This window comes from Ruditapes philippinarum, unplaced genomic scaffold (genome assembly GCF_026571515.1).
Source record: "Ruditapes philippinarum isolate M1 unplaced genomic scaffold, ASM2657151v2 ctg504_1_1_1_1, whole genome shotgun sequence".
NCBI classification, from domain to species: domain Eukaryota; kingdom Metazoa; phylum Mollusca; class Bivalvia; order Venerida; family Veneridae; genus Ruditapes; species Ruditapes philippinarum.
Window position 1 is genome coordinate 184,100 of NW_026866357.1, and position 15,633 is coordinate 199,732.

Consider the following 15,633-nt stretch of genomic DNA (forward strand, 5'->3'; position numbering starts at 1 on the left):
AATCACTTTTTTATGTTGAAATAAATCAAGAAACAGTAGACATTGTTTGAATAAGTTTTAGACATCCATTAGAATTGGAAGTAAAATTAGCCGCGTCACGACATAACCAACATAATGGGTTTGCGACCAGCATGGATCCAGACCAGCCTGCGCATCCGCGCAGTCTGATCAGGATCCTTGCTGTTCGCTTACCAACCCTTTTACAAGTAGAGAAACTGATAGCGAACAGCATGGATCCTGATCAGACTGTGCAGAGGCGCAAGCTGGTCTGGATCCATGCTGGTCGCAAACCCACTATGTTGGTTTTGTCATGACAGGGCTCAAATGCAGCAGGTTGGCATACAGTGTGCAGTACAATGTTGACCTTTTCACAGGGAATACAGTCAAGTCTGTGTTAAAGACCACCTCTGAATAAAGATAACCCTGCAAATAAAGACCACTTTTTGATAACCCATCATTGATAAAATGGAATAAGGTAACCTCTATATTAAGACCACCTGTCTATAAAGACCATGATTCAATCTTCCTTGGGTAGTCTTTATTCGCATGTTTCACTGTACTTCTTATTCAGATCAAACCATTTATGTGAAGAAAGGTTTTTTCTTCTATTATAAATAAACATTTTGTGACAAATTCTTTGGTCGGTTTAAAATATAAAAAGACTGTTTTGGTCAAATAAAATCATTTGGGCTACATTAAGTGAAAGACTCCCAGATCCCCTGTAATGCATTTTTTTCAGAAACGGAGTAAAAGCCTGGACTAAAACTGTATAAACTATTCCTGCATGAACAAGTTAAATGTCATGAGAATTATTCCTATTTACTAAGCAATAAGAAAGCAAATAATTTTGATTCAGTTATCTGCAATTTCACCTTTCAGATATTTCTCCCTGAAGGTTTTAAGTCGGCATTATCACTGTAAAGGTTATGTATATTTTACATGCAGACATGTCTACATCCCCTCGAGGGGTTTGACATTAATGGAAAATGGATGGATAATCATTACATTCTCCCCTTGTCCTTTTAAATCCCCTGTCAGCCCCTATTAGTTCTTATTTTCCACTTATTACATGTTTCTATCTTCCTGACATCGCCCTTGTGTTTTCTTCTGTTTTTGGTTTGGTGCCTTCTGCGTGTCCTGCTGGTGTGGCTTGATTTTTGGGTGGCTGAGTTCTATGATTGTTACCCATGCCTTGTTAATCTATGTTCTTATCCTTTTTTTCTAGTTTCACTGTTCATGGTAAACCAGTATTTTATGGGTAAAGGGGTATATAGTTAAACCAATAACCTCTGTTAAAGCCAGATGGTAAAATAAAATTTCATGTTTACGGTAAATACTGCTTTAGTTAGGTATGTGTAAATCCATAATTGCCGTCCTCAATATTCAAGAAAGTTGACAAAATCGTCAGTAAAGCGTTTTTTACTTCCATGCATAATCTACTATGTTACTAATGCAGTAGGCAATGTTTATTCAGCATGGTCAGTGGTTTGGAAAAATTCTGCGATAATGTTTAGAACTACATGTATCTTAGAATGACTAGAACTATCCTTTACATTTAGAATGGCCAATGAGATTCCCAGATTTCATTTTGTAATTTTAAGCTGACCAACGAAAACTCTTCTTATATTCAGTCCTCCCTGTAAATTTTACGTTAGTCAAACTGAAAACAGACTGGTCTTTGGCTGGAAAAAAATTGAACAAAACAATCACATTTCCATGTTTTAATCTTGAAAATATTCCATTATTATTCAACACACATGATTGTATAATATAAGGAAAAAAAGAAATGATTTCTTTTTTCCCAAATTGCTAATTTTAGTAATGATATCGCACATGTGCCCTTCTATTTATTAGATATCAATTTACAAACATCTTTCTTTCAAGTTGGTTACTTTGGTATATCTATTTGATCAGAATATGAAAATTATATTAAACAAATTCATGAGAAAATGATATAGCTCTATATTATAATATCATAGATATTAATATATAATATTATATTTGGATTTCTTTTCCTAATATATTAATGTGCATTTCTAGTATCCGCCGTTTCCAAAAACTGGCATTGATAATAACTAATGAAAAATTGATGAAAACTTAAGTGCAGCACAAAAAAATTGTTTCTATATTTTTTTTATTTTTTTATAATAATGTACAAAGAAAACATTTGATAAATACTGAAGTTAAATAATGCTTAAAAAATGTTTAAATTCAAACACTTTTTTTTTTGTTGGGTTTATTGTTGCACTAACACATTATAGGTCATATGGCGATTTTCCGGCTTTAATGGTGTAGGAAGACCTCAAGTGACCCTCTGTGCGTTCATGATTATTTTAGGCACAAACAGGCACTCGAGTAGAACCTACTACCTGTTGTAAGGCCCAAGTCAAACACTTAACTACGTGATTATCTTCTTGCTACATAAAGTTGTGTGTATTTTTTGTTTTGTTTTTTTTTTCTAAATTCCATCAAATGTTTGTGACCAGGATGATTTTAGTATTACAGGGCCAGCAATCCTTGTTTTTTGATAAAACAAAGCAAGATTCAAGTAAGCTGAATTATACATTGTATGTTAAGATGAAAATCAAAATTAAAGTAAATCACTGAATATTCATTGCCAGTTTTGTTAACCAACATGCAAAATTCATTTTAAATTGACTCATAAGCCATCTTGGCTGGGCTCACACTTTTGTCTAACTATAATATTGAAAAGAAAAATACATGATTCATATCCATAAAGTCTTATATTTACTGAGTTCTAGTAAAATATAACATGTACAACAATAATTTATTTAGCACATATGTGTCAATACTTTCTAAGTGACCGTGTCAATACTTGCTAAGTGACCGTGTCAATACTTGCTAAGTGACCTATTGTCAATAAACCCAAAGAGTACATCTTTTAAATTCATATCCCAATGCCTGGTCACCTATACCTAATCTATGACTAAATATTTCACACCCACAAAACTATAAAAACCCGTTTCACCTAAATGATTGTGCACTCTATGAAGAAAAAATATACATATTTTATTAATTTAGTAATTTGCAGTATCTAGTACGCAAATAGTATAAACATGGGAGTTAAATAAGAATTGTGAACAATGGTGAAAATTAGTTTTCCAACATTATCACATTTTTAGCACACTTCATTTTTCACACACAAAACATTTCTAATATATATGAATATATGTAATAATTATATATATGTATATATATATGTATATGAGTCTATTTATTTTTTACAAGAATTTATGTAAGTATATAATTATATATTTATACATTGAGCACACAAACTTTGATTAGATAAGAAAAAAAAAATGAAAGTAAATTATTTCTTAATAGTACACGTATATACTTGTATTTTAAAGTAACGTTGATTAAAAAAAAAAATAAAAAAATTATAAAAAGAAATAAATACAATTCATGAACTATTGAATGAAACTTTATACTTTCTTTCTTTTTGTTACCTTAATTCTATATGCATTTTTGCAAATCAAACCAAGAAAATATTTCATATCAAAACCATCATGTATTATGAAATGCATTCAAGTAAAAAAAAAAAGAGTATTTTAAAACAAATACATTTCATTTATCATGTGTTACTAAGATGACTATAATGGTTCATAATTGTATAACAAAAAAATATATATATTTTGATTTAAATTCTAAATTAAATCTACATATTTCGCTCTTATTCTTTTATCAAATAATACTTTTTACTTGAGCAAAAAAAAGAAAAAAATATTCTTGTCCATATTACAAATGTACCTGTAAGTTGAAGTTACATTGGCAAGATACCAAGAAAATACTTTTTGAAAAACTAAATTTTTCAATTTTTGAAATATCAGGGAACCTACACCATGTGTCATTTTGCTTCATGCAGAAAACCAATACAAAAGTCGGTCCAGGTAATATTTTCCTTCATGACTTTTTTTATTTATTTTGAATTGTAGAGTTTTCAGGTGTTTTTTTTTCTCCTGTGGTCAGCACCTTTGAGATTCGTTTGATTTTAAAAAGTAAACAAACCTGGAATTGCCTTTTTAAAGCAAAGATAAAGAATTTGATCAATTACTATATGGAAACTCAAAGTTATATACATGTAACTTTAGACAAAAATACACCCACTTTGTACCTAATACCAAAAACTTTGTTTTAATTTTGATACCCGAGGGTGTTCTTTTTGCGTACAATTTTATAACTTTAATAAATAATAGATATAATTAACTACATCAATATTTAAAAAAGTATTTGATTGATAATCTGTATATTAAAGAGGTATTTATAATTATAAGACATCAGAACAATGAGTGTTTCTATATAACGTCTCTGTTCTCAAATAATTCGTTGTCCATTTAATAATCTCAAAATTGTTACTACATCATAAGGAAGGCATGTCTCGTTAAAGAAGGAAAACGGTGAATAAAAAGGCGCCAATTGTAAGCATGCTAGGGATAAGACTGGATGCTGTGTCTACGTCCATTAAGTCCTTGAAGTTTCCACTCTGGTACACAATTCTGTCGGCCAAGTTCTGTACGGGTCGGTAGTTCTTCTTAATGATATCGTGACTTCCGATTGGTCCTGAGGTAATATGGCTGATACTTCTGAACACGGCAAGCTAAAAGGAAAAAGTATATTGGTATCAAATTGACAAGCATTAAGTTTCTCGGTGAGAGAAAGTATTTACATAGTGACCTTGACCTACTGACCTCAAAAGCAATAGAGATCATCGAAAAGTCATGACCAACCTCTACATCAAATATTGAACAGTAAGCAAAAGCATTCCCTAGTCAATGGTCAGAAAAGTTTTCAGAGGTCAAGGCCAAAGTGACCATAAATTTTGACCTACTGACCTCAAAATCAATAGAGGTCATCTACTAAGTTATGACCAAGCTCCACATCAAATCTTGGAATTGTAGGCTTAAGTGCTCTCTAATTACTGGTTGAACAAGCTTTTAGTAGTCCAGGCCTAATGTGACCTTGACTTTTGACCTATTGACATCAAAATGGAAGGATTATTCCACTGGTCATGAACAATGTCCCTACAAAATTACATAAACCATGGCTCATTTCTTCTCAAACATTGATTGGACAAATAGAGGTGACATTTATACAAACAGACCCACAACATCATAGTCGGCTTCCAGTCTTTCTACATTGGGGTCATAAAAATAAATGTTTCAAATAATGATTATTTGTAAGCTGAAATGTATCATTATATGAATATTAAAGATATACTATACTCATCCTTGAGTAAAATATTTTTATCACATAAATTTATTGAAATCTTCATAATTCTTACTGTCTAATATGTCTATGTATGGAATGCTGCGTTCCCTATTTAAGTATTAAAAATCAAGTAAAATTTGACTTTTCTTAAAAAAAACTGCCTGCTTTTTTAATGATACATGTACTATCTATTCATATTGTGACCAAATATAGTGTGTAGACTTTTAAACATAACATATCTACTTTGGGTTAAATCAAAACACGTTTATTTTATATTTACAAAGAGACTGTGAAGTAATTTACAGTTAATTTTCTAATATCAAATTTCATAGTATACGGTATCTTTAAACCTGATAAATTATTCATAAAACTTAAACCTGTTAATACCTGCTCTGGAGTGATATAGACAGGGTTTTTCATCACAGTCCAGGTAACAACTTGTGCACAAGGGGGAGTGGTGAGCCCGCCCATGTATCTGTAGAATGGAATGTGGAGTCCATTTGTCTCATTAAGGCGAAGGTTGTCGCTGATTAATTCTCTCAAAGTAAATCCTGTGATTTGTGATCTGGCATCTGTAACAATTTCATAAACATGTATAAATTTAACGGGAAGTGGCTAGCCAACTTTTAAAGAGCCCGGTACTGTTAGCCAAAAGTTCTCGACTTAATGAGTCACATGACTATAGCCATATACTGCTATTATAAGCCTGTCGACACTGTATAGGTGACCCATACGGCATATTCATATTTTCATATAAGTTTATAACGAAAGGCAATACGGTACATTATATTAGTTTGCAAATGAAGAGGATTTTCCCTAGTCAAAGACTTTAAAAATTAGCTAGCCACTTCAGTGCTATTGTATTTTGCTGTTGTTGTTTTTATGAAGATGCTTATAAATTAAATTAAAAAAATATTAGTGGCTCCAATTATATTTTGTCCAATGAAATTGTTCTATTTTTCAAATTCTTTTACACATTTAACTTTTTACACTGTACATATCATAATAGGAAATTCTACCAAAAAATTTTTTAAAGGATCTCCACTGAGGCATGGAGATTAATCTGTGACTGAGGTCAAATATCCTTAAAATAGTTCAATTCTAAGATAGATCATTCTATAATCATAAATGAAGAAAACATGCAAATTTTATAAATAAATGTGCTCAGAATAACATTAAAAAGTTACATTCTTTTTCATTTTGTGCTATTCTTAGCACCTGGTTTGAAGAAAATGTTTTAAATACTTTTCATTTTCTGGACATTTAACACAATAGAATCATAATTCTGGATGGAACAAAGTGAGTAAATGATATGAAATTTTGCACACAAGTTATTGGTTCAGACCTACTAGAAATTGTTACAAATCTTTATAATAAACTTCCAGTCCTGTTATGTCAAAAAACATCAGTGGAGTCCCTTTAAGAAATAGTGTACTTACTCTTGTATTTGACGTCAGGTAGCTTATCAATGATCTTTGAATAGTTTGGATTTACAATCTTGGCATCAGTCTGTAATATATGACATTGTGCCATGTTAGTAATTAATATATCAACATTGTAACATGTTAGTAATGAATATATCAACATTGTATTGTGTTAGTAATTAATATATCACATTGTATGATGTTAGTAATTAATATATCACATTGTGCCATGTTAGTAATTAATATATCAACATTGAATCATGTTAGTAATTAATATATTGCATTGTATCATGTTAGTAATTAATATATCACATTGTGCCATGTTAGTAATTAATATATCAACATTGAATCATGTTAGTAATTAATATATTGCATTGTATCATGTTAGTAATTAATATATCACATGGTATCAGGTTAGTAATTAATATATTGCATTGTATCTTGTAAGTAATTAATATATCACATTGTATTGTGTAAGTAATTAATATATCAACATTGTATCATGTTAGTAATTAATATATCACATAGTATCATGTTAGTAATTAATATATCACATTGTATTGTGTAAGTAATTAATATATCACATTGTATTGTGTAAGTAATTAATATATCACATTGTATCATGTTAGTAATTAATATATCACATTGTATCATGTTAGTAATTAATATATCACATAGTATCATGTAAGTAATTTATACATTGCATTGTATCATGTTAGTAATTAATATATCAGTCACATGATAAACTTTTGAGAAATAAAAATCAAAGCATTTCTGGAGCAAAGTGGGCCTTTAAAAACTTCCACAAAATATACCGTGATACAATATGATATATTCAAGTTATGGAACTGTTAATTATCAATTTAGGGAATATCAAGATGAAAACTTTAAGTTTGTTGGCAAAAATTAATAACCAAAGTGTATGCTGGGAACCCATATTGATGCCAATGTCAGTGAGTACAATAGCACTCACTATTCTTCAAATAGTCAACCTAAAAGAAGTACAGTAGACTCAAATTGTCACTCTATAAAATTATCAGCATCCAATTGTATAAAACTTTGATTTACTTTAAGCCATGGTTAACCTAAGGTTGAAATTATCAAGGTTGGTTAAATTTAAGCCACATTAAGGTAGTACACCTCTTATGCACTGTCTCCACTTTGAAGAGTACTTAAATACTGGCAAGTGTATTGAAACTGAGGGGCGTGGGTTCAATCCCCAAAAGGAGTGACTTTTTTTTTTCTTTCATTTTTTTCTTTTTAACATTTTTTATGAATCTCTCAGATCCCTAATGGAAGAAAAAAGTGTTTCATTTTAATTATATAAAAATATTGTTGATATTTATTTGCTAAATAATGCCAAATTTAATAGCAAATATGATACCAGAGAAGTTTATTAAAATAAAAAGTACACAGTAAAAGTATTTTATATTTTGCAAGACCAACCAATATACATTTAAGAAAATTAAAGCGAACTTTGAAAACAGCCCCTCATCGTGGAAAATTCTAGGGATATTTTGAATAAGGCTTTTTAAATAGGGAAATGGTCAAATACGTGTTTAAAGTGGCTGGAATAGGGTTACATTTTTATACATGTATATTAAAACATGTCGTTAAGAAACAATCATTTTGCTTGTGTAATTTGTTACTTGAATGTTATTATTTGTTTCTTAATAATGAGCAATAGGAAAAAACATTTTTCATAATGATGATAATATAGATTATTTTGAGTTTCCTCATTTCTGAAAACAAAATCCCTTCTAATGGCAAAGTTTTAGTTCAGAAAAATGTTGATAACTCATAAACCACACAGTAAATTTTGTCTAAATTTTCCATACAGGTAACATTTAAGGCATCTAACTGTCCTATGTTGTCAATTTTACAGTTCTTTATAGTGCCCATTAGGGGTGTTCTACCTAAAGCTTTTAACCATGGGTTAATCTAAACAATGTCCATATAATTGTAAACAATAGGTAGAGCATATCTGTACCTTAAACACCACTCCAATAACTGCCAATCCATCTGGTTTAGGTACTGCTCCCGTAATGCTTCTATACTCAGTTTTATAATGAACAATATGCATCTGAAAAACACCAAAATTTTAATATATTAGCCATACATGCCATAATGTCCCGGACATCCGGGATTGTCCCAGAAAAAAGTAATCTGCCCTGGGAGTGTCCCGGGGATGACAGTTAGTCCTCTGTGAAATACTGTATACACATTGTATAGCAACATGTGAAATATAGATCGCATGAAATATTGATGCATATGGAAATGCAGTACAACAAGAAATATAGAAACTTTAAGTATATCATTTTAATACATATGAAATATGAAAATAAAAAGATATTGAATAATTGTAAAGACATAATATAATATTTATGCACATGAGACATTGATACACATGACATAAATGTAGACATAATTATAGACATAAATTGATAGACATGAAGTACAGAATCATATGAATTTATATTCATAAAGAGATATATGTGAAATACATGTATAGAAAATTGTAAAAAATAGTTAGTCACATCTTAAACTTGGAAATAGGTGAAACATTTTCTCTTTATAAACATGTGAAATATGGATGCATGTGAAATAATGATGTATATACATGTATATATAGAGATACACAAATAAGCAAAATATCTTGAAATGTAAAACTTTGATACATATGAAAAATATTTTTTTGAAATATGTCACAAGGAAACATATGTGTGAAATAAACAAACAGATGATTATATAGACAGTGCCACATACAACCTAAGTGTATGCCAACATAAAAAAAACTTACTTTTCCTAAGAAACATTATGTGAGACAAAATATCAGTTATAACAGTGAACAGCACATACTTATGTCTGCAGTTACATCTGCTTACAACAGACACACAAGCAGACTATCAGTTTGCTTACATGCAGTTTTTGAGCGAGACTGAAAAAAGTGATGACGCACCACACTAAATACAGTATACTGATACATATATATACCGGGTAAGGGGCTCAAATGATACATTGCTCAAATCTCTCGTTTTCACTCACCGAGGGGCATTTATTAGGAATTTTACAGTAATTTAAGTCATCTCTTTCATCTATGTATGGTCATGATTGTAAAATGTTAAAGAATGGCCAAAAAAAAGCAACAATATTTTTCTATTTTGTGATCAAGATTTTTGCAAGCATCTATTGATACTGGTCCAACACTGTCAAGTGAGTTAAATCTGAAGTTTTTACCTCTAGAGGGTATGCCATATTTTCAATAGTATGTTCCGATCCCTCACTGCCATCATGTCCCCAGTGGAAATGTAGTTGACCGACTGTGTAATCACCCATCAATCCACCTTTCTTCAGTCCAATATTCCCAGAATATCCATTTGAGATATCAATTTGTACTGAAAAAAAAACCATGGCAAAATCAAGTAACATTATTGTTTTGACAACTTAAATGTAGCGGACACTTATGTAATGCTGTTTTAGAATGATAAGAATAACATTTCATACATCAGTCTGTTTTCGGCACTTAACGGCACTTGGTGAACTATATTCAAGTATGCTCTTTGTGGGCCAAGAGAAGCCAGAAGTCTACAGTGGTAAATTGATCTATGCTTATTGCTGGCAAAATAAAATATCTACATGGGCTAATACTTAAGAAACTCACATTGTTCATTGAACCAAGCTTATAATAGATCTATGTGGGCAAAGCAGAGCACATTATTGGTCCATTCAAGCATGTCCTGCATGAACCAAGAGAAGAAAACCAACAATAATTTGATCCATAAAACTAAGCTTTTTATTGCCCCCACATGCCCTTCATATGGGCCCATCAAGCCTTTGAGTCTCACTAGTTTGACCAACAAAAAAACTCCATATAGGACCCACATATTACAAAATATACTAGTAATGAATCCCATATCAGTCATAGTTGTAAATCTCTTTTTGCCCCTGGTAGAAAAATTGGTTATCTGATACCGGTAAAATATACAATGAGGACTTGGTAGTAATTATAATTCTACCAACAATCAATGACATGTTGATTAACAGTTCAAAATTTGTTTTAATTTAAATCAGAATTTTTTTAAGTTTGAATCATAGGAACTCAGGAACAGGGCAGCATATTGCTGTGCATAAATCCTAATCCGTAAAATTTGACCTATTTTAAAAGTAACAGATTGTGTTCAATTAATAATATATATTTTGAGGCCATACACTCGGATAATTCGAAAAGATATTTAGATACAGGAGGCCGCAATCTGGTGTCCCATTCCCGAGCTTCTATTGTTTGAATGTGTTGGAAGCTATAAGTTTATTGAAACACTCTTAAATCTGTTCCTCAGGAACCAACCAATACTATGCAATGAATGTAATGTTTCTTGCTCAAGACAATAAACCACAGGGGGCCAAACAGTGTTTACCTGTATGCCCGTTGTTGTGTATCTCTCCGTCAATATTGATGTCATAGTTTGTGAACTCTAGTGTATCGAGGTTCTTGCTGGCTTCAAACTTGGTTCTAGTCATGTCAGTTACTTCAGGTATGTTAATAGGTGACTGCTGGTTACCAGAGCAAGTCTGATAATAGTTCTTCCAGTAGTGTGCTCCTATATAACAAGAGAGAAATTGACTATCTATAAAATATTCAAATATGCACAGGTTACTTCCCTTTGAAAATGTTACACCATTTGTTATATTTATTATTCTGCATATTATAAGTAGATTGTACCCTTCCATGAATTAGGTGTGCCCTTATATGAATAATTTCAGGCTTGAATGGGCACCTGAGTAGAACCACCATTTTGTAAGAAAACTATTTGATATAATCATTAATGGCATATAAAGGTGCACATTATGCCACATAGTAAATCTACTTTGATAGCTTTTTATCAGTATTAGATCTATAAAGCAAAGTGCATGTAATCTATTAGCATTTCTTTTCAACTTTATCAACAAAACAACTTGTTTTAAGAAATGTAAAAAAAAAATAATTGCACCAGTAGTAATATGAATATAGATAAAGGTATAACAACTTTAATTTGTTAACACACAAGAATTTGGATTGCAACAAAAGAATTATAACAAGTATCTTAATAATATGTTTTGTTTTTTAGTTGTTGTTTTTGTTTTGTTTTTTTGCATTATTTTCTTACCTTCAGTTCCTTCATAACCCCAATGCCAGGAGGATGGAACATCTGAAAATACAATTATATCATGTACAATCATGTTGCCATGGTGATGGGTATTTTGCAAATCTAAAGTGTTTTCATTTTTATTAAATAAAGAAAAATACAGCTAATACATTCTTTAGCAAAATATCACATTATTATTATTTAATAGCCTTGTCTACAAACTTTCCGGAAAAACATCATACAAACTTGTCAACCATAAAAGGCAAAATCTGTTGCTTTATTATAAAAGATTTACCTAGACTTCATTAAATGAACTCTTTTATCATAATAGCTGCTATTTTAGTGAACCAATGATTAATGGATTTTGTAAGTGTATAATATTTAGGTGGGGTTTGGTTTTTACCATGCACAAACACAGTGTAGTTCATAATAATGAATCTTGTCAATGAATTTACTCTGGGTGTTGTTAAATTTTTAAATATTATTTGATATCTAAAATTTTAAATAATATTTGAATGACCGTGAACATTACTGAAGATTATTTCCGACTGAATCAAAACAATTCTGTGCATCAGTTTAATATAACAAATTTAAAGTATGGAGCTTATTTCTGCATATTTTCACATTATAAAAGATTTTGTTAAAACTTTAAAGTACCTATAAGGCGTCATTTGTCCACTTTCTAAAATTTGTTGAATTTTTACAAAATCTGAAAGTATGCTACTTTAATAACTACATTGTATTTCAATTTGTAAACATAAGATTTTGCATTTTTCACCCATTTCTTTGTACATTCATTCATTCTGTTCATTCATTCTGTTCATTTTTCTTTCCTTTGTTACTTCATTCATTTGTAGCTTTATTCATGTGTTCATTTATTTATTCATTCATTTGCTCATTAGGTTCAGTCAGGTAGACACTATAAGAAGCATAATTCCAGCTTCACTTGTGGAGGCATATCGCAGGGGTGACTCCCTGTATTTCAATCACATGTAGTCACTTACCAACCACAAGAAATATTAATTATACTCATATTTTTTTTTTAATTTTTGTTATAATTACACTGTAATAAAATACCAACCTTCTTGAAAGTTCTTGTGCACTTTTCTACCCAGCAGTTCTTGTGTAGGTCTGTAGTTCCAAGCTATATGGTGTCTTTGTTCATTTTCCGTGTTCTCGTATAACTCTCGGAACTTTTGTAACTGCAAATCAAATGCATTTGGTTACAAATGGATATAAACTTTAAAAAAGAGCAAACAAGTTACGGTGGAAGTACTAGTCTGTTATAATTCTTAGATAAAAGGGGACATAACTCCAAAAGTATTGCTTTCAGAAACATGCCCCTTATCTAACAACAGGTCATGATAAGAAAGTATTTCAAGTTTATTTTGATATCGCTTTCTTAAAGTTTTTGCATGACGATAACAACAAGGAAAACAACAATGAAGCTGATGTGACCATAAAAGCCAGACATTTCAATCGAAAATAGGGGAGTTAAAAATATGCTTCTTCTCAAAGAGTGAAAACTCAGAGTAGGACAGATTTTCATATACTTTCTGTATCATAGTAATGACTAAAATTTTTTAATTTCGACCAATCAGATGGAAATATGCCATAAGTATCCTGAAATAAGTGATGTTGAGCATACTTACTTGAGCAGATGATATAGTGTTCAGATTTTCAAAAACTGTCCATACAACAATCTGGTTACATTCAGGTGTGGTCAAACTACCCATGTATCTGTAGTAATGTGAGTGTGTTGTCGGCATAAGGTCATCAAAGTCAATAGTGATTGCAGCATTCTGGTCTGAAAAAGATTTATTTCAAATATTAACTCGCTTCCTATGATATCACGGATTCTATAACATCAGGGTATAATTTACGTTTTCTGCGACTCTTAGTAAAAACAATGCAATTTATTGTCAAAAAAGCAATGTATGTCGGTGCTACTTTGTTAAAACAAGAGCTGTCACAGGAGACAGCGAAGCTCGACTAATAAAATACTGGACGCAGTAAGGAGGACAAAACTATGAAAGAAAAATCAATTATGTATAATTATGTATTAAGTTATAGTAAAAAAATAACATTTGTTAAAATAAATTCCAAGATCAAGGGGAATAATTCTAGAAATAGTCATGCTAGAGTTATGGACCTTGTCACACAACATTTGTGTAATGATAAGAAATATATATTTGAAGTTTGAAGTAGCTACCTTAAAAAGTAAAGAAGTTATTATATTTCTTAAAGAAAATCCTAAGTTCAAAGAGAGATAAATCTGTAAATATTGCTTCAAGAGTTATGAACCTTGTCACATAAAATGTAATTTATGATAAGGAATAAGTATTTGAAGTTTGAGGTAAATACCTTTAAAAATAAAAAAGTTATAAAAAAAAAAACATTTTTCTAGTAAAAAAATCTAAGTTTATGGGGAGATAATTCTTGCAATATTGGTGCTAGAGTTATGAACCTTGTCACATAAGATGTGGATGATGATAACGTAAATATATTTGAAGTATGAAGTTGATCCCTTTAGAAATAAATAAGTAACAGTAAAAAATAATATTTTTTATGGAAAATTCTAAGTTCAAAGGGAGATAAATCTGAAAATATTGGTGCTAGAGTTATGAACCTTGTCACATAAGATGGGGATGATGATAACGTAAATATATTTGAAGTATGAGGTTGATCCTTTAAGAAATAAAGAAGAAACAGTAAGCATTAGCATTTTTTTGAGGAAAATTCTAAGTTCAAGGGAGATAAATCTAAAAATATTGGTGCTGGAGTTATGAACCTTGTCACGTAAGATGGGGATGATGATAAGGTACATATATTTGAAGTGTGAGATTGATCCCTTAAGAAATAAAGAAGTAACAGTAAAAAATAATATTTTTTATGGTTAATTCTAAGTTCAAATGGAGATAAATCTGAAAATATTGGTGCTAGAGTTATGAACCTTGTCACATAAGATGGGGATGATGATAACGTAAATATATTTTAAGTATGAGGTTTATCCTTTAAAAAATAAAGAAGTAACAGTAAGAAATAGCATTTTTTGAGGAAAATTCTAAGTTCAAGGGGAGATAAATCTGAAAATATTGGTGCTAGAGTTATGAACCTTGTCACATAAGATGTGGTTGATGATAAGGAACATATATTTGAAGTTGATACCTTAAGAAATGACAAAGTTATAGTGAAACATATTTTACTGCACCAAAACTTTAATCTAAAATCTGGACGCGGCCGCCGGCGCCGACGCCGACGCGAGTAGGACAGCTCTCCATATACTTCGTATAGTCGAGCTAAAAATGCCACACTAAATTGCATGGCATCTGTCAATAAATCTAATTTTGTGAATAATGAATGCATTTCCCGTAACTGTTATTTTATAGTCAATAAAATTATATAATATCCCATATACTGGCATATCGTCAGTTTCTATAGTTATCAATTTTATTGCAAGCTAACTGTTGCGAGTTTTTCTCTACTTAATTTGAATATTTTGACCCATCTATCCTTATATACTTGCATTTTTGGGTATTACCGCGATACCGTATTAACCTCCTTTGAAATCACCAAAATGGTAAACAATGAAAATAGTTTAAAAATGACATCTAAATTGGATCTTTTGAAATAAATTTTTGACAATTTTGGAAAATGGTCACTTACTAAAAAGATGAAAAATCTCATTCATGTATGATGTTTATATATAAATATTTTTCGATAAATGTTAAGTACCGGTCGTAATCATAGAGCTCCTACAGCAGAAGGATTAATGTCTTTTTGTGAAATATTTTTAAAACAGATGCAGAAATCATGACTGTACTGATAACTGTACTCATTACTTACATTAATTTTTG

At 30.6% G+C, this 15,633-nt stretch overlaps 1 protein-coding gene across 1 annotated transcript in view; it reads right to left on the reverse strand.

The window, feature by feature from the left end:
* Nucleotides 1–1,706: 1,706 nt before the first annotated feature.
* The window catches only part of LOC132732270 (uncharacterized), a 62,649-nt gene continuing 48,722 nt past the window's right edge, over nucleotides 1,707–15,633 (reverse strand). Inside the window, exons 7-15 of the mRNA XM_060718661.1 lie at nucleotides 13,429–13,583; nucleotides 12,858–12,978; nucleotides 11,798–11,839; nucleotides 11,069–11,251; nucleotides 9,891–10,048; nucleotides 8,644–8,736; nucleotides 6,669–6,738; nucleotides 5,617–5,801; nucleotides 1,707–4,618 (exon numbers count right to left, since the gene is read on the reverse strand). Of these exons, the coding sequence (XP_060574644.1) occupies nucleotides 4,403–4,618; nucleotides 5,617–5,801; nucleotides 6,669–6,738; nucleotides 8,644–8,736; nucleotides 9,891–10,048; nucleotides 11,069–11,251; nucleotides 11,798–11,839; nucleotides 12,858–12,978; nucleotides 13,429–13,583 (1,223 nt within the window). The 3' untranslated portion in view covers nucleotides 1,707–4,402. The remainder of the gene's footprint in view (nucleotides 4,619–5,616; nucleotides 5,802–6,668; nucleotides 6,739–8,643; nucleotides 8,737–9,890; nucleotides 10,049–11,068; nucleotides 11,252–11,797; nucleotides 11,840–12,857; nucleotides 12,979–13,428; nucleotides 13,584–15,633) is intronic.